The sequence below is a fragment of the Cibotium barometz genome, chromosome 45, assembly GCF_041138505.1.
Source record: "Cibotium barometz isolate CiBa-2024 chromosome 45, ASM4113850v1, whole genome shotgun sequence".
Lineage (NCBI taxonomy): Eukaryota > Viridiplantae > Streptophyta > Polypodiopsida > Cyatheales > Cibotiaceae > Cibotium > Cibotium barometz.
The window spans coordinates 11,171,613-11,192,458 of NC_141090.1; the positions used below are offsets into that span (position 1 = coordinate 11,171,613).

Below are 20,846 nucleotides of genomic sequence, written 5' to 3' on the forward strand. Positions count from 1 at the left end.
CATCAAGATGCAGATGGGATTAGTAGATCAAGAACTTTGGGCCATAGTCAATGGCATAGAGAGAAAGCCTTCCAGGGACCTTAATAGTATCACTAAAAGCACAAGCAATGACTCAAAGGAATTATCATTTATCATTTGTGGGTTAGCAGATAACGAAATTCATCAAGTGAGCTCTTCCAAGAGTTCTAATGAAGCTTGGACTCATCTGAGATCCATATTTGGCCAAGTCAATGCAGTAGCTAGGATGTTTCTTAGAAAGAAGTTATATAGGCTTGAAATGGATGAAAAAGAGACAGTAGCTAACCGTGTTAACAATGTAAGGAGTCTAATAGATTAGCTCAGCTGGGGTCACTATTGATGAAGAGGAAGGTATTTTCATCGTACTTGCTAATATGCCTGATGCTTATGATGGAGCAATGTGTGTTTGCTCTTGCAAACCAAACTAGCATGCCCCTTGCATCAGTTGCCTCATCTTTGATTCTTGAAGAAACTAGGATGGAAGCCAAGAAGGCTTCCAAGGAATCAACCTCATAGGTTCTAGTGGAATCAGCTCTCATCATGGATGAGAAGAAGAAGAAGTTTCTCAGGACTTACTACTATTGCAAGAAAAAGGGACATGAAGCCAAGGTCTGTTTCAAGAAGAAGGGGGATGAGAAGAATAGAAGAATGAAGACAAGAATACTAGGATAGCCATCATGAGGCCAATGTGACCACTGATACACTTCTTTAAGCTTTGTGCTAATTATGTTTTTACTAAGTCTGTGTGACACTCATTGTAACTTTCTTGACTACACACCCTCTGTGGTATGGATGTCGATCATCAAGAGAGGGTGTTGAGATTTTAGTGATCTAGAATCCGTCTATTAGTCCTTAGTGGATAATGCCTAGTGCACCTCAGGGATAGAAGTTCTAAGGTCATAAGGTCTCTAATTACCGTGGTTAACTAGAGTAGGCATGGTAGGTACCACCCTTGATTGAGGAGTCACTTTATGGCGGGTCAAGTGAGATAATCAGGGGAAGGTGGAGGCATCTTGGGGAGCCTAGCGCTTACCTCTAGGAGATCTATATATTTGAGGTCTCTACACTCATTGTGTACATGACAGGAGACTTTGTTCTTGCTTTGTGCTATATACCATTTGTTTGGCAATATATTTGGTGGTTCCTTTGTGGGAAAAAGGCTTCTTTCTATTGCATTAAGTTAATCGTGTTATTCATTGCTTATCATTTACATTCATGATGTTTATTTTCTAGTCTCTCATATGCTTGGTGCAGCTATTCCCGTATTTCACTAGCATTATGTATGCTTATGTGTGGGATTGTTTATGCTTCTCAATCTCAATGATTCACATCATTAGCATTGCAATCTCATCACCTATTTTCTAACAGTGTAGCACTACTCTTGTCAGTGTGACATGTTGTTTTTGATTTCATAGACTCTCTTTTGTGTCCACGCAAACCAGATGCCTTATACCATGACCTCTTGTGTGTTGAGGGGGTGTGTGGTGCATGTGGGGGGTTGGTAGGGCTACTTATGCTTGTTCAGGTTGATGGCAGCTACATCGAGGTAGTGCATTGGTAGAAATATGAGTATGTAGTGCACTAGCTAGATGGTGGGGTGCAGTCTAGGACGTGCAGCTCATGGAGAAACATATTCCACGTGCATTGTTCACTATACCTTTTAGAGAGCACATCTATGCTTATACATGGCACACCCATAGTGCCAAGTGGTAGTACCACCAATTTCATGCATGCTTGGAGCAGTTTCCATTGGTATGGTTATCTTAGTGTGGTGGACTTTGTTGATGTAGATGACCATGGTAATCCTTCCTATTTTAGGATTTTGGAGTACATTTGTATGCTTTTTAGACTGCCTTTTAGACTATGGTTGGTAGACTTTTGGGCCTAATGTGGAGGAAGCCCTAGCCCTATCTTTTTGTATAAATTGGGTACCTTGGATATGGAATACACACAATACATCAACACTTGGTTTTGACTATTGGCTTGCCTTTTAGACTATGGTTGGTAGACTTTTGGGCCTAATGTGGAGGAAGCCCTAGCCCTAGCCCTATCTTTTTGTATAAATTGGGTACCTTGGATATGGAATACACACAATACATCAACACTTGGTTTTGACTATTGGCTTGCCTTGTCTACCCCTTTTCCATTATGCTCTCCCCTCTCTCTCTCTCTCTCTTGTGTTTTATGCCTCCCTAAATTCATCATTAGCAATTAGTGATTCTCTCTATCTCTCTCTGTCCCCCTTATCAGCCACTCTCTCTCCTCTCTCTTCACACACACACACACACACTCTCTCTCTCTCTCTCTCTCTCTCTCTCTTCAACCACTCTCTCCTCTCTCTCCTCTCTCCCCCCTTCTTCAACCACTCTCTCCTCTCTCTCTCTCTCTCTCTCTCTCTCTCACTCTCTCTTCAACCACTCTCTCCTCTCTCTTCTCTCTCCCCCCTCTTCAACAACTCTCTCCTCCTCTCTCCTCTTTTCATTTTATCCCTCTCCTTTCTCTCTCTCTTTTGCTAAATATCTCTCTCTCTACTCTCTCTCCTCTTTCTTTCTCATGCTCAAAGGTGAGGTGGCAATGCCATGCATGTATATGATGTGGGGTAGAGGTAGTCAACCAAGTTGACTCTGCGGAGGTGGCAAGATGACATGGACATTCTTTATTACGTGACAATGAAACGTATGCATATGGTAATGTGGCATGCCATGTAGGCTTTAAGGAGGAAACTTAACCTTGTTAAGGTGGCATGATAATAGGGCATGATGAGATGGCAAGGTGCTTATGTGAAATCTCCCCCATATGATAGGGCATGTACATGTAGGACTAAGACTAGGTTATCTAGTTCAATTGCTTGAAAAATGGTATACTTGCAAGGTCTTGTGAAACACCACACCTAATAGGCAGCCTTTGTTTTAGACATTGGCTGGACAAAGAGGAAAAATTTGATTAAGATGGCTAGAAAACAGGCTTGCTTCCCTTAAACTCACTCAATTTTTTAAAAATTAAATTCATCATGATAACTACTTTGATCCACAAGAAATTAGAGCACAATGAGGGTTATATTAAACTTACACAATTAAATTATTAAGCTTCTACAGGCCCTCTAGAAAATCGAGTGAATTTTCTACAGAAGATCAAAAGAAATTCAATCGTTAAAATTGTAAATTGATCATCTGGCCACATTCTAAACATATTTGTTCAACTTAGATTAAGTGGAGGAAAATTAATTTTTAAAAATAGATAAACACCTAGAAAAATCCCAATAAATCAAGTTAAGCTCTATGCAATGTTTTTTTTTTCATGTATGAATTGGAATGATCATTGGACTTTGGATGCAAAAGTACTAGGAAATTTATGTATGACATATACTGCAATTAAGGAAGTTGGACAATGCAAATACCAAAACTTCCGTGTAATGAAACATGCCCTAAAAGAACTTAAATTTCCAATCAAGGGGTGCCATTTGATTACCCACTATATGTATGATGTGTCCTAAATACCATGCCTCAAAATTCCAAACATAACCATGAGAGATTGGATCTTTAAGTTGTGGAGATGCTTGTTTTTAGGCTACCTGTGCCCAACTTTCAAAACATGTGCCTCTTCTCTTGCAACCACCCAAACATAAGTAACATGAATAAATGAGGATAGTTTAAGATACAAAAAAGTCTTATAATGTCGTGTATAATACATATTTTACCTAAGGCATCCACTAGAGTTGTAGTGTAATATGCATATCTCCCCAGCCATCCACTATAGTTGAAGTGACATAAACAAATGAGGATAGTTTAAGATACATTTGAAGTTTTATTATATAGTATGTAGCATTTAAAGTGACATAAACAAATGAGGATAGTTTAAGATACATTTGAAGTTTTATTATATAGTATGTATATCTTCTCAAGCATCCACCATGCTTGTACTCTAAACTCATCAAAGGTTTTAAAAGTATTGTATCCTCCCTAGGCATCCACCATGGTTGTATTAAACTCATCAACTGTTTTAAAAGGGCTATAGCCTCCTTCCTTAAGAGTTGAGCCTTCTCCATTAAAGGAGTAAGAGATTCAAGTGTAACATGTACTTTTGCATGCTTCAATTGTGACACAACTTTCAACATTTGTGTGATTGGATAGAAGATACCTTGTCTTAAATCGATCTACACAAAGTTCGCTATCCCAATCTTGTTAATCAATTGTGCTTACACCTTTCAAGGGAATCTAGGTGATGGGTCATACCATGGACGAGGCTTGCATCTACTACCATAGTCAGGTTATGATGTATACAAACTTTGTAGTACTTTTGTGTCTAAGAGTGGCCAATTTGGCCACTCTTAGACACAAAAGTATAAGGTTATGATGTATACAAACTTTGTAGTACTTTTGTCTAAGAGTGTTAAATTTGGCCTCACAATCTCAGTAATTAGATGAAGGAGAACCATGAGCCTCTTCATTGAAGCATTATTGGTTGATTTTCTCATGACATCTCCGATTTACATGTGTTCCTTGTGTGGGAATTATGTTCTTAGTCTAAGTTGACTCAAAAAGAAAAAGGAGGCATGAGTTAAAATCAGTTGACTTAAAAAGAAAAAGGGGACACGAGTTAAAACGAGGTGAGGAAAAGAAAACTTTTAAAAGGTTTTGGATTTTGTAGAGTTTTATGGAAAAGCATAGGCTTCGGGCGTGAAAAAGATGCAGGCAAACCCACGTTTTAATGCACTTGAAGGTTCACTTGCTGGGTTTTTTTAAAAACGTTCTTTGGTTGTTTCCATTCGTGTAGTTGGTGAATTCATTGCTTAAGGGTCGAGACTTGATAGTGCAAGGGGAGATAGAGAAGACTCTGATGCATGACATGGGGGGTCGAGATGCGAGGAGGTATCTATGAGAAGGCAACAAACCAACTGTTTGCCCTATTCTCTAGATATCATAAGGATTTTTTAAGGTCACTATCACTATGATAAAATTTGGCCAAACCCTCCATATTTGTAAGGATGGAGAGTGCCTCATCCAATTGAAAACCCAAAGCTTTTTGAAGTCCCAAAAAAATACAAACTTTTCACCATCTAAAATGATTAGGTTCAAAAGTCAAGTGTCTAGATATGGGAGAAGATCCTTGACCTCCTCCTCTTCTAGTGGACGGTCTTCTTTGATCACTCCTCTTCTAGTTGACGGTCTTCTTTGACCACTTCTTCTGTCACGTTTTAGAAGGTAAGTGCCAAGGGAAGTTTTCCTATAACATCATTTGGCTCCTCCACTTCCTTATCCTTAGCCTCACTCACCAATTGAATTTTATTTGTTGAGGCTTACCTTTCTTGGATGACAAAGAAACCTCTCTTATTTCTGAGACTTGGAGGAAGAAGATTATGTCATCTCCCAAGTGAGGAAGTTCACTCATACATTATCAAACCTAAGGTACATTACCTGATCTAGATCTAGGGTATGGTAATTCATGAAAGATCTCCAGTTACTAACTCGTCTCCTTTGCTTTAGGAAGGCCTTATCATTCTTTGAAGGTAAAGATGTACTCCCCCTACACCCACTAGTTGTTGGCCCTTATTCAGCCTTGTGTGGTACGGCTAAATTGTGGTGTCCGTGTCTCTTGGGACCAATCTTTGTGCAAATATGTACTCCCCCTACACCCACTAGTTGTTGGTGTTATCCAGCCTTGTGTGGTATGGATAAATTGTGGTGTCCATGTCTCTTGGGAACAATCTTTGTGCAAGAAGAGGATTTGTTATCTTGCCGCATCCCCCACTCATCCTCTCTTGTGGCAAGCTGCAAAATTTACACTTTAGAGGCTATAGTGGCCATGGTAGCAAGTGGATAAAGAGAAAATGTAACTTCAACTTATACAAAATGAGAATGATTCTTTTATAAAGGTATAGAGTTAGTATTTTTGAGTAAAATTCACACACCCTTAATAGCTAACATGAATTGTGATTTGATAGTTATTTTTTTAAATTCCAATATTGCTTACAAAAACTTATGGTACTCAGGTGTCTATGTGGTGAGTACTATAGTGTGTGCGTGTAGCCGGGTGAAATTCCCATGTGCACTAGGAATGGAATAAGACCTCATGAAAAGAAACAAAAACAAAAACAAAATATCATCACGTATAAAACTCAAATTTTAAAAAATTATCATGCACTTGGATTATCTAAAAACATTTTTGTACCGTAATATACAACAAATGCATAAAAAATTCTATTATGTTCAAAACTTAGATTATGAAAACACCATTGCTTCATTATATAAAATCCATCAAAGCTCATTGTGTACAAAACTTAGATTATGAAAACACCATCGTAGATAGAACATTCATTATATAAAATCCATCATATAAAAGCTCATTGTGTATCATCACATGCAAAGTTTCAGTGTCTCATCACATACAAAAAATAATTATGTGTCATGACATACAAAAGTTCATTGTGTACCATCACCACATACATATAAAACCTAGAGAATATGAAAAAAACATCACATATAAAACTTGTATTATAGAAATTCGTTACATACAAAGCTTGCACTTATACAAGTACATTTTTTATCATAGGGAATGTGAATTGGATATGGGCTATACTAATAGGTTTGTGGCTCATTTTTAAGAGAGTTCTTTATAATATGGGAACTCTATCTTGGAAGATGGATTCTCACAAAGGGCTTCTACTTTAGAACGACTTAAGAAAATCTTTAGAAGTAGGGAAGTAGATGGATGGGGCCTTCAAATAATGTTTTTTTTAAATCTTGGCTTGAAAGTAGAAAGTATATGTCACCCACACACACAACTGCCATCGCTCACCCAAGGGAGATTCGAACCCACAACTTGGGGACTCTTGAACTCCATTCTAACCCCACTGCCCTCAAATAATGTTAATCGAGAGACGAGGAGGAATCAAACAAACGACGAGGAGGAATCAAACAAACCCTGACATCGAAGCTACCCAAATAAATTGTGAAGTTCTATACGAGAAATTTGATGCCACGTGGGTCTTTGCTTTAAAAATAAAAAATAAAAAAAAATTTCCCCTTGTCTTCTAAGCTACCAAAATAAAAAGCTAAAATTGTTTTAGTAGTAAAAGCTTGCGTGTTGATTACGCCACGTCCGTTAGATTCCGAAGAGGCATGCTGGGTGGTGCAAGCTCAAATCAAATCCATCTCTCAAGAACGTCGCCAGTCGCCATGGTTTTACTGCGAAGAGCGCAGCGCGGTTGCCTCCACACCTCCACGAGATGGTTCTACAGACTGCTAAACGTCCTGATTATCGTAAAGCCTCCCTTATCAACGCCTGATTACTCACTTGATTTGCGTGGATAATTACTGCGATCTGACTAATTCATATATCACAGGTTGCAGGATTTCTCATGATCAGCATGGTTTTTGTTCTTCAGAAACACCCCAAGTCACCAGGCTTGTATGCAGGAAAAAAAATTATCAGAAAGAATTCTAATGTTTAGGGTAAGATCTCTAGGAGCCAAAATCGAAGCAAATTAATGGAAATTTGTGTGCAGGGCTATTGTTTTTCTTGGCGTTGAGACAATAGCTGCAGGAATCGCCGGTATGAAGGAGCAAGTTCGGCTTTGCTGCATTATCTATGGCGTCTTATGCTCCGTTTCTGCATTTGGATCTGCTGTCCTCTGCCTCGTCATTTTCTCCAAGGTGAGAGACACTTTCTTTGTCAAATTCTAATATTTTATAATGTGTAGCAATTTTAATTTCTTTGTCAAATTCTAATATTTTATAATGTGTAGCAATCTCTACATTATATAAAGGAAGAGTTTCACGACGACACGCACATTCTATAAAGGAAGAGTTTCACGACGTGCATCTTCTCTACATTATATAAAGGAAGAGTTTCACTAGGTAGCATGGTAAGATTTGGGGCATGCTCAGGCATTACACTTGGACGTTCGAGGAAGGGTAGGCTAGAGCATGCAATTTGACGAGGGGTAGGCTTTAACACACAGTTAGAGGAGCGGAGGCTCCTACCCATTGAAGACGGGTGAATTATATAAAGGAAGAGTTTCACTGGGTAGCATGGTAAGGTTTGGGGCATGCTCAAGCATATTAAGTTTGGAGGTTCGAGGAAGGGTAGGCTAGAGATTGCAGTTTGAGGAGGGGTAGGCTTTAGCACACAGTTTGAGAGGGGAGGCTCCTACCCATTGAAGATGGGTGAGGTTACTAGTAACTTGTAAGAAATTAAGCCCTTAAGTAGGGCATGAAGGTTGAGGATAGGTTGTCATAGAGCACATTCTTGCAATAGAGAGCATTATTTATGTTGATCCAAAGGCACAACCATCCATATGCACCTACTACACCTAATGGGAATTGAACCCATGACCTAGGCATAATAATATGAGTTATAGAGCTGGTTATATTGGTTAGAGAGCAGCCTTATTGCTGTACGTAGCGCAACTTACAAGAATTAAGAAAAACTGTCTGCTGAGATTTAAAGTAGCCTTTATTTTAAGGAATGTTTTTTAATATATTTTAGTTATAAAACTGGCATATAGTAGAGATTTTCAAAACAAAAACCTGATAGATTTAAGAGTTGTCTTTATTTTGATTGGCTGAAAAATATGTTTTTTTTCGAACACTGAGTGCAACTGAGGCAAGAACATATGAACACACCAAAGAACTACATAAATACATCGAAGAGTGAGGCAACAGCCTGTGATCATCTCCATCAGCATCGAGGATGTTGTGCTTGCATCGCACGCATGCGCGCACGCGTGCGCACCCGCACACACACACACACTAGCTACTCAAAGATGGCAACATGTACGGATCCTTATGAGGGATAGGAAGTGCAGCTTGACGATCATCAGTAAGACTAGGGTTGGCAGTCATGGATCAGCCCCTCAGTAACTAGAAGCTTGGCTGGCCAAGTGCAGGACGCTGGCCATCGATCACCTTGTTTGCTCATTTCATGTGTAGTAAGTAGCTCACGCACTTAGTAGAGGTGAAGATGGAAGTTGCCATCTCCACACTACTCACCACACCAAAGACTCAAGAATACAGGATCTAGAATGCCAGCTCATTCTCTTGATAATCTGGAAGCTTGGCCCCATAGGTGGGTGGCGGCTAATTAGAGGTGAAGCTGGAAGCCGCCATCTCCACACTACTCACCACCAAAGACTCAAGAATACAGGATCTAGAACACCAGCTCACTCTCTTGATAATCTGGCAGCCTGGCCCCATAGGTGGGTGGCGGCTTATTACAATTAGCACTACTCCCGCTCACATCATCTTAGCTGTGTTCTAGGTGATATCGGCCTATAGCTCACTATATGAATAATTAAGGAGACTCTGTAATGAAGATTAAGGTTACTGTCGATACAGATTTATTTAGAAATTTGGAGGAGGTGATCTGATTTGTATCATTAGGATACATTTCAACCGGCTCACTTTGTCTTATTCACACATGTAGGGGTGAGATCACTTTAAAAAATGCCCTACAAGTGGGTGGCTTGGTCTTACCCCTACATGTTTCAATAAGACAAATGTAGGCGGCTGAAATGTATCCTATTCTGACATGATAGCCTAAAAAGCTCGGGAGTAGGTCTATCTTTATAGCCTTGTTTTGTTAATTTGCATCTACATCATTAAGCATCAAACTAATGGACAAAAATTTGCATCTACATCATTAAGCATCAAACTAATGGACAAAAATTTGACATGTTCTAGGAACCTAAGGTTGTTGAAGAATTCAAGTCATCTCACTTTGGTGCTGAAATGGTAAAAGACACTCCTCTTCTTCTCATTGACAACAAGTTCCTTGTAGCTCGTATTACAAATGCTTGTGGCTTAATGTTTTGTAGCTAAGTAACCTTTTTTGGAGTGTTGGATGGGCCTTCCTCTTTCTATTTGTTATTGAGGTTGGTTCTATTTTAACTAAATCCCTTTCGATCATTTCTTCTTTGAGTTACTAAATAAGTAAAATGTATAATTACCCACACTAGCATGCCACATGTTTTATAATTGACCTAATATCATAGTATAGACATGAAGAAAGTTACTTTAAGCTTGTATTTTTTGCAATTGCTCTTTTAATTTGATTGCATTATCTTGATAAACACTAGGCATGTGCAGGCACTTGGAATGTTTTTGGCTTTCTTACTTCATTGCTATTCACCTTTGGAGAGTTATGAGGTACTCAAAACTCTTTGTTCACATGAAAGAGCTAGAGCAACTAAATATTCAATGGAATTTACCTAACTATGTTATCAGATGCCTTATGTTACTTATAATGTTGTGATAGACATTGGATGAAACAAGACAACATCGAGCTTTTAATTTTTTTAACCTTCGTCGAGACATGTGAGAAAAGTCTTCACTTATTCCATAACTTTATTTTATATAAATTTTTGTATGAATTTAAATATTAACTTTTTGGTTTTAAGTTGAATCAACATCATACTAATTTAATGTGTAAAACATTATTCCTTCCTAGAAATTAACAATTTCTTAATTTTTGAAGGGGTATTGCAAGTGATATAGCAAACACACGACAAGCAAAATCTCTTGCCTCTAAAATGAACAAAAAATATGGGAAGTATGACTCAACTTATCATACCATGTTATATATTGCAATTTCTCTCTTGACTCTTCACAACAACTTTTCTAGGTTATGACTACATAAGTACTCACGCATGTCCATTCAACTCTAATCTATACAAGGATTTCATTTTTTTTTCTGTGTTTGTGTATGGAAGGGAGGGGATGAGGGGGGGGAGGGAGGTTGCATAGCGATGTGGAGAGAGAGAGAGAGAGAGAGAGAGAGAGAGAGAGAGAACTTAATAAACTCAATGCATTATATGCAGGTGGAGTCATGAGCAATTCAAATGAATTTGAACATCAACTCAATTAATCACATTTGTAGCTTGATTACAATGAAGGATACTTGCAAATTGTGAGATTTCTAGATTTGCGAGAAATTCTACAAAGTGATAAGGTTTAACCTCATCATTTTCTCAAAACTACATAAATTTTATGTGGAAATATGGCACTTAAAATTGAATTTGAATATGAATAAATGTTTAAGAAAACCATCTAAAGTTTTAAATTGCATCTCAAATTGTATATACCTATTTGCAATAATGCTTGCTACTGTTTGTAAGATTCAAACATGCATTCAAAAGTGCAAGGTCCCAAAATAGTAGCGAATTATGTGCTCCATGGGACAACATATTGAATTTATATTAATCATGCACATGGGGGGAGAATTATGAGCTACCGAATCTAGAATATCCACCTCAACTAAGCACATATAGTGCTAAAAAATAGATAGCGACTAATCAATGCACAATGCAAAGCATAGATCTAATGAAGTTGGAATTAAAATGCCTCAAGGTCCAATAATACATGGCGACTTTAGATTGCTACAATGAAGGCATCGGTGTAAATAAAAGTAAGGGGAGTTGTCATGCATATCTTCCTTCTCCTTACCCCAAGATATAAAAGAGAAATTCTGGACAACCATATACACTTTGTTTACAAGGTGTAGGCTATTATGGTATGCTTACCAACCATGTGCATGGGATACCCACATGCTCGTAACTTTCAATTGTCTTCACATTCTTAGAATTTACCAAGTTACATGTATATCACCTACATTTGTGGCATGCTTAGGAACTAGAGTACCTAGGGGTATTACCAAAAAGAATGGGTGCATAGGAGACCACTTTTTAATAACACCCCTTATACTTTTACATTCATAAGAGGTGTGCCACTTATTACTTTTTTTCATACCAATCTATTGGACTTATAGTAGGGGAGTTAAATTCTCACCTTTGAAAAATGTATACATGTGTTATGGGGACTACCGCACCTCCCAACAGAGAACTCTACCCACTCACAATCGGAAGAAGCAATAGACAACAACCATCATTAGGTACTTACCAATGCTTTGAGCTCACGCCCCTTAAGGCTCCCCAATCTTGCTTTTAGAAGCTCCACTCCTCCAATCTCCACCTCCACGTTGTCACCGCAGAGTTGCTCTCACCACAATGGAAGGCAATCTACCTCACTCTTCCACACACAAATATATAGAAGCATTACAGCCTACGTGACACCATGGGTGCATTCTGCAACCCATCCTGCTCATCCATCAGAGCATCCTCAAGGCAATCATACTGCTCATTCATGTGAGCATCGATCATGTATGTATCCTGCTCCTTCATTTGAGCATGTATCCAGTAACCATGCTGCTCCTCGAGCTTCGTCTTTGGTGTCATGGGACTGTCGAGCCACTTCTGCTCAACTAGACCGGCATCATCTTCGATCTCAAAAAGAGCTTGCGACTCCTCAACAGGTTCAAGCTTCCATACAATTGCCCTATCACGCTGCTCCAAGGGAGCCATAGCATCCAGGAAATCTGCCTGTCGATTGTCTTTGTCCATTGCTCTTCCCTCTGCCATCATGGCACATTGCACTTGTTGCAACAATCAATCAAATGTTTGCTTACTGAGCCCTTTATCAACATATGCAGAGATCAAGGCATTTGGGAAGACTGTCTCTCGGACTAACAGTGTATCAAACACGTCTTGTGTTTCTACAAGAAACCCACATTTGATGAGAACCTTCTCATCACTGGAAACTAGATCATCATGATCCATAGTAGCCTGAACATGAGAATATGGGGGTTCAAGGCAATGCACATTCAAGGAAGTGGCCTCGACATCTCCGTCCTTCTCCCCCTTCCATGTATTTGATGACCATTACTCTATGGAATGCATATCACAGAGAGCTTTCCGCTTCGCAAGGATATAGGCAAGATCCCTACCATATCCATCGGGATTCTGAGCAACTTCTCTTGCATATTCAGATTGTGTTTGGCTCTTGTGGGTAACCTTCACTGATTCCGCTTTGTTTTGTCTGGTCGCCACATCTTCCAGATGAACCACCAAGTCAACGGAATCACCATGAACCACATCATGAGCATCAACCATTGCTACTTGCAATCAGGGCATCTCTGTGTGGGGTACCAGTGCCTTCGGGTTATCATTAACCAAACTGAAAATATCCCAGGGCAAGCCTTTCCCACATACATCATGTGCATCTGCACAGCAACAAAAGTTTCCTCCTTTGGATCATCTAGTAAATCAGCCACCATCAACTGTGCATAGGATGGAGACTCTGCAAAAGCTTGCTTCGTCACATGGGGACATTGTCCATTTGGCAACACTGGTTCCAAGGCTAGGCCAAAACCCAATCCGGATTGATCATTCGGATGTCGGTATGTATGAGGTACAAAGCCGGAATCTAGAAACCTTTCAGCCCAAGTGTGCATGACTTCTACTGCCCCGCTTGGCGAGAACATGTGCCATACATCTGGTTCATCGGGATGCCAAAGTAGACTCTAAACAAATCACCATTATCCGCCGACAACTCGGGCAGAAACTCGGCATCATTCTTGCATCCGGATTCGGTGGACTCGGGTTGCCCACGTTGACTTCTAGTTAGCCAATCTGGACTGCTCGAGTCTGCTATGGGACTGCAATCCACATTCCAATGACTCATGTTGGTGGACTCAGCTGGGTGATGCGGACAGCAGATCACAGAATTCGGTCAATGGACTGGCAGACGGTATGGACTTGCAAACCCTAGTCCGGTTGGTGCTGTTTGCTGCTTGGTGTGTTGGGTGCCATTGTGTTCAACACCACTTTGGGGTGGCCTGGCTACCTGAATGATGCTGTGCTTGGTTTCCGGTGAGAAAGCGCAAGACTTTTCCGCTTTCCGGATGGAGCAAGTCCGGGAGCGTTGGGGTTAGCACGTCGGGTGGCGAAGTCTGGGTGGTGGTGGATACAGAGAACGGAAGTGGGAAGTTGGGGTGGCGTCCGTCGGGTTGCTGCCGGAAATAGCAGTGTCGGAGGACCCCTCATGACTAAGTGACACCCCCCCTCCTCATGATGAGGACAGTCTCTAAGGTGGGTTGCTACATCTTCCATTGCAGCCCTTGCTCACACAAAAATCCATAGTCATGAATGCCCAGCTACACAAGATCGGTGGACACACCTAACACACCTAACTCTGGCATGCTGGCTTTATAATAAAGTGTGCCATTCCGTTGGCTCTCACATCCAGCGGTGCTGATCTGGCTGTGGTTGTCCGGCCGCCAACACTCCATTCTCTTTGGGTACAAATAATTACTCGACATCTATAAATATGTATTAGATCTCTCTCTCTCTCTCTCTCTCTCTCTCTCTCTCTCTCACACACACACACACACACAATCAATCAATCAATAAATCAATTATTAAATAAAGAATCAAATATAAATTCAAGGAAGTGATCATTGTTTTGGATCAAATCTAAATTCAAGGAAGTGGTCAATATTTTTTTTTGGATCAAGTCAAAGAAAATAATAATTAATCTTTATCCACTATTGATTCATCAACACCATCCATGTTGCATTGTCTGATGTCTTTGAAGTATTATCTTATTGGCTCATTGTCATCATAGAAATCCATTATATCATCTGAAAATAATGGTGGCCAAGAGAAGAAATTTAAAATACATAAATAAATAATATAATTATGATCTCCTGTTTCCCTTATAACATGAATTAATATAAGACTTTAACTGGTTTCTTTGCATCAGCTACAAAAAACATGATTTAATATAACACTCCAATTGGCTCCTTTGCGGCATCGTCTTTAAAAAACACTTGATGCATATGTGAAGGCATCACACATGGATGCACTTGATTCAGACTCGGGAAAACATTCCCAATTTCACAGATTTGGTGTCTGTGTTGATTATAGAAGAGAAGAGCTTGGGTGAAGACCAACAGTCTTCACAAAACAAAAACAGTTCAGAGCAACAGGCCTTCTACATAAGTTCAGGAAGAGGACGAGGTAGAGGAGGCCGTGGACGAGGTAGAGGAGGCCGTGGACGCGGCCAAGGAGTTGGCTAAATAGGGAATCAGAATTTTGGCCAGCAGAGCAGCAGCAACAACAATAGTCCCAGAAGTAGCAGCAACAACAACAGTCCCAGAATTCACAACAACAACATGCAGGTAGAAGAGGCCAATTCAGAGGCAGGGGGAGTCAAAGAGGTCGTGGAAATTGGCAAAGGCAGTATAATGATACACGTGGATGCTTTTATTGTGGTAAGCCTTGGACATGTGCAGGCAGATTGTTATAAGAAGCAGCCTGACATGCAAAATGGGAAATTGCAGCAAAACAACTATGCATCCTCGAGCAGAAACAATGAGGATAATGAAAGGTTGTTTGTTATGCAGCATGTTGTTAATGCCATGTCTGAAAATGTTGAAGCAGCACATAAAGTTGATGTATGGTATGTTGATTCAGGTGCATCGAACCACATGACAAGTCATGGGGAGTGGTTCAAGGAGATGAAAAACCTTGAAAGACCAGGTTTTGTGGAAACAAGGGATGACACTGCTCATCCAATTGCCCATGTTGGAGATGTGCCATTGTCTATGCAGGATGGCAAAGTGAAGTACCTTGCAGATGCACTTCATGTTCCGAACATAACAAAGAATTTGGTTTCAGTTGGCCAGATGATTGAGCAGGGTTTGCACGTTCAGTTTAACCCTGATGGTTGTTATGTTGAAGACTTTAAAAACAAGTGCAGGTTGCAAAAGGCAACAGAGTGGGCAGAATGTTTACATTGAATGTAAACATGCCTGAAGTGAGTGCTGCGATGTTTGCAAATGGTTAAGGAATTGTTGTAGACACAAACATTTGGCATAAAAGAATTGGACATGTGAATGTACAAAGAATGAAGTCTATGCATACTAAAGGAATTGTGACAGGGCTGCCAAAGTTTAAAGTTGAAGGTATGCAAAAAATATGTGAAGTGCCAATTTGGAAAGCAAACAAAGCATGTATTTCCACGTAACAGAAATGTGAACTAAAATGCACTAGATGTTGTGCATTCAGATGTATGGGATCCTACGAAGACCATGTCTATATGAGAGGCTGCAGGTATTATGTGACATTTATTAATGACCATACAAGGAAAGTGTGGGTATACTTCCTGAAGGAGAAGAGTGAGGTGTTCACTCATTTTCATAATGTCAAAGTTATGGTTGAAAAGTAAACAGGGAAACATGTAAAGTGCCTAAGGTCAGATGGAGGGGGAGAGTACTTCTCTAATGAGTTCTCTGAATTTTTGCAGAAGAATGGTATTCAGAGACAGTTTACATGCAGATACACTCCGCAGCAGCAAAATGGAGTTGCTAAGCGAAAAAACAGGCACACATTGCTGAGATTGCGTGAGCATTGATGGGAGAGAAGAATATGCCGCATAGCTATTGGGCCAAGGTTGTTTTTTCTACAGTAATTTACATCATGAACAGGACTCCAACTGCAGCCATACATGATGTAACTCCAGAGGAGAGGTTTATTGGCAGAAAACCTGATTTGTCTGATCTGAAAGTCTTTGGATGCATTGCATATGTGCATGTGCCAGATGAGCTAAGAACTAAGCTAGATCCAAAAGCTGAAAAATATGTGTTTATTGGGTATTCCCTTGAGCAAAAGGGAATACCCAATATGTGTTTATTGGGTATTCCCTTGAGCAAATGGGATACAGGTGTTATAACCCTGCTACACGTGAGTTGAGGGTGAGCAGGGATGTTGTTTTTGATGAGATGAGCAGCTGGCATGCTACTGAAAAAGAAGCTGTTGGGGCTGATGTGAGTGGAAATGTGGTTGCACAGAATGCAAGTCAGCAATCACAGTCTTTGAGTGGACCAGGAGAGTCCTCATCTAGTGGTTCAGTTGTTTGATAGACCATGGAGTGGCACGCTGCGTCATAATACTAGTCCTGCAAATGTGATTAGTACATCACATAAAGGCAAAGAGAAAGTGGTTGAGCCCCTTAGTATGCCTGACATTTCTGCAGGGCATTCTCATGTTGATGGAGAGTCTAGTGGCTCAGAGATGAGCCTTGATGAGGATCTTGGGATACCAGCTATGAGAACACCTGGTGTAAAGAAGGCTATGGAATCCATGAATGCAAAGCTGCGAAGATCTGGGAGAGTGAAGAATCCTGTGCAGAGGTTTACCTATGATGGTTATGTGGCACATCACTATGCATACATGGCAAAAATTATGCAGGTTGTAGAGCCCACATGCATTGATGAGGCTATTGGAAATGTGCGTTGGGAGAAAGCTATGGATGAGGAGATGGATGCACTATATGGAAATGAGACTTGGGATTCAGTGCAATTGCGTGAAGGCAAGAAAGCCATTGGATGCAAGTGGGTGTACAAAGTAAAACGTAACAATGATGAAAATATAAGCAGGTACAAGGCTAGATTGGTAGCCAAAGGATATGCGCAGACATATGGCATTGATTATGAGGAAACTTTCAGCCCAGTTGCCAAGATGGCCACAGTGAGAGTTGTGATAGCAGTGGTGGCTGCGTCAAAGCAATTGTCTTTACATCAGATGGATGTAACGAATGCATTCGTGCATGGGGATTTGCAGGAAGAGGTATATATGTTGCAGCCACTTGGTTGTTATGAGGATGTGAGTCACCCCAAGCATGTTTGCAGGTTGAAGAAAGCCTTGTATGGCTTAAAACAAGCACCAAGAGCATGGTCTGACAAGATTTCTGAATATCTTGTCACTATTGGCTTTCATGTAGCCAATGTAGATTTCTCGCTGTATGTGAGACACATTGATAGAGGGGTTGTGCCTGGGACAGAGATATGTGTACATGGGTACACAGATGGTGATTAAGCTGGTAGTATCTCAGATAGAAGATCTACTAGTGGCTTCATGTTTTCTTTGGGTAGTGCTGCTGTGACTTGGAGCAGCAAGAAGCAGCCTACGGTTGCTCTATCCACCATACTACAGAGGCCGAGTACAGAGGTGCTGCTATGGCAGCATGTGAGGTAGCTTGGTTGAGAAAGCTACTTGCAGATTTGGGAGACAACAGTGGATAGACAAGTTGTCATTTTCTGTGACAACATTAGCAGTATACAGTTGGCGAGGAACCCAGTTTTTCATGCTCGCACGAAGCATATAGAGGTCCACTACCATTTTGTCAGAGAGAAGGTTTTGGCAAGAGACGTTGACCTTGTTTATGTCAGCGCACAGGATCAGGTCGTTGACATCTTCACCAAAGCATTGGGTACAGAAGCTCCGCAGATTCAGGGCTTCGCTTGGTGTACATGAGATGGAGTTTAGCGCTCGAGGGGGAGTGTTGAGATATCGAGCTCATCTACTGAGGCGGATGACCCGCCTGGGGGATAGGCCCCACCCACACTTACACCACTGGCATGGTTGGTGAGATCATGGGTGATATGCGGCCAGTGGGATGACAAGCATGGTTGGTGAGATCATGGGTGATATGCGGCCAGTGGGATGACAGGCTGTGTGACAGCCATCCTTGAGCTCAAGCTCTCTTCTCCCCTGCATCTTTTTAGAAACTTAATCAATTAATTTATTAATTATTTAGTATCATTAATGTTAGTGCAGATCCTTGGGTTAGATAATGGAGGCGAGGTGACGGTGGCCAGGAAGATTTTGAGACGCTTGACTTTGAGCATTGTAGATTAATTTTTAATTTTATTGGGGATTCTTGTTGCTATTTGTTCTATTTTGGGCAGCGTCCATATTTATTGGTGGTGGCAAATATTTATTTAGACATATGAACGTTCTCTTATAGACATTTCATTTTATTGCAAAGGTTATTTATATTTATTTGGTTAAAGGGGTACTCCAATTTTTTAGTAGATAGATGTGCACATAAAGTAAAGCAAGCTATTTTTGCTTGAGATGGACATGCATGTAAATTAAAGCACTTTGAGCCCCACAATCATTTTTAAGCTACATTCATTAAAATACATTAAGAGAAAGCATGGCTCTCACTATGGACCCAATTGTGTGTGTTGATTTTTCTTACTCTATACTTGCAAGTATCATTTGTAATTTAATACTGTTTAAGTATTTTGCCTTCCAAAATGATTACAGAAATTCCATCAAAGAGAGCTAATAAGATTTTAAAGACACTAGTATAAGTAGTTCCTAACAAAGGTCTAATAATGCACTAGTGTTGAATCTTCTTGCCACTCCTTTCCTCTGACATGAAGTGGATTAGCCCCTACTAACAATACCTCTCTGGCACATCTAATCTAATTTCTAGAATAAGCCAAAGAAGCAACCAAAAAGACCAAACATAGTGCAAGTAGGCATGTGAACGATTCTTCCTCAAAGGTATTATGACAATTGTGGCCTGGTATGTGTGCTTTTATCATCCCTTTTGTCTAGCTCTATCAAACTTATCCCCTATTCTACGTTATCAGAGAGGACAAAATGGACATTTATTTTCAATCAAACTTGAAACTTTAGATGTAAGCAAACCCAAAAAGAGCTTTGAAGTGACATCCTTATGTTTCCATAAATTCAAGCGATATTAAATTGGGCATGTTTATTGATCCTTTCCTCATGAGGCGAATCAAGCCTGAGTTATTGTTTTTCTCCTAGTGTGTAAAGAGACCTTTTTGAGTAGCTTTACACTTACTTGGAAAAGACGAGAGAAAAAAACATAAATCAATGCAAAGGAAATACGTGTTTTAGAGAGGCGAGGATAAAAAGGGTGTGATTTAGAGAGGTGTAAGTTTATTTTTAAACCCTCACCTATTTGTATGCTACCCTAAACCCAAAAGTTTCAAATCTCTAGCTTTTTACGCTTTTGTAATCATATATTTTTGTACTAACCTAGGGCCTATACATTTGTTTTTTAAACCCTCACCTATTTGTATGCCACCCTAAACCCAATTTTTTTAAAAATCTCTAGCTTTTTACACTTTTGGGATCGTCTATTTTTGTGCTACCCTAGGGCCTAAACCCAATTGTTTTTCATTTTTCTAGCTATTTATGCTTTTGGGAATTACCATGTGGAAAAATATACAGATCAAGATTCATTTTTTTGCCACTACCTATGTAAAAAAAATCATTTCGGTGCCTTATTTAGCAAAAACACGTATTTGTGACATGTGTATTCTACTCTTTGTAAGTAATTTCCATAGTTAATTTTATGGGATGTTGAAAGACTTGGCAATAGGATAATAGAAGAAGAAGATGACATATGGACTCATTGTCAATCGAAAGAGGCCTAGGCCCTTTGGCTTAAATGGAAACACAAGTAGAAAATGGCCATCCTTTAGCTTGAAATGCACCACAAGCATCTTGGCTTTCTTCAATTTTTTAGCCTCTTCTGGGCTCTTAGAATTAGGGTTTCACAAGTTAGTGCATATATGTGTTGTGCTCTCCTTTTGAGTTTGAACAGCCCTTTCTTTTAAAGTTAGGGTTTGTTGGCAACCAATTAGCTCATTTGGCTCTGCCACACCAAAGTTCATTTTAGTAACAAACTGATCATATGTGTGTCAAGTCTTCTTGTTTTGTAACAACTTTGTAAATGGGTAGTACCCAAATGGATGTAAGGGACAAAAGGGGAATTCCCCACCAGCGAGACTAGTAGATGCCAGATTTATGTATGTTTGAGAGTCTGAGCTAATATTCATGAATGTCTTTTGGGTTGGTCTCTCTCTTGTTGCTACTTTGTAATACATGATTCTGTCTTCTCTATATCACTTGCATGTTTATCTTTGTGTTAACTACTATCAAGAAGCAGGAAGGATTTGGGAACTAACCCGCATATAGTCATAATAGGTAACTCCCCTAAGCATGGGCAAACTAGCAGCTCAACGCTCGGTGTTGGCTTATCGCACAGGGCACAGTTGAGTTAGTCTTGTCACTTTTGTAGGAGTCGATTAGGTGGTCCAGAACCAGTGAAGTGTTAAGTCTTGACCAGACAGCGCCACGTTTGGCGGTCCTTCTAGGGAGACGGCAC

At 40.1% G+C, this 20,846-nt stretch overlaps 1 protein-coding gene across 1 annotated transcript; it reads left to right on the top strand.

The window, feature by feature from the left end:
• Positions 1-7,179: 7,179 nt before the first annotated feature.
• Positions 7,180-11,012, top strand: LOC147612429 (uncharacterized). The gene is made up of 9 exons (XM_086782790.1): positions 7,180-7,277; positions 7,361-7,425; positions 7,523-7,670; positions 9,699-9,749; positions 9,833-9,889; positions 10,104-10,163; positions 10,273-10,331; positions 10,492-10,566; positions 10,835-11,012. The coding sequence occupies exons 1-9, from the start codon at positions 7,194-7,196 to the stop codon at positions 10,857-10,859; spliced, it is 624 nt and encodes a 207-aa protein (XP_086638916.1). The 5' UTR covers positions 7,180-7,193; the 3' UTR covers positions 10,860-11,012.
• Positions 11,013-20,846: the final 9,834 nt, after the last annotated feature.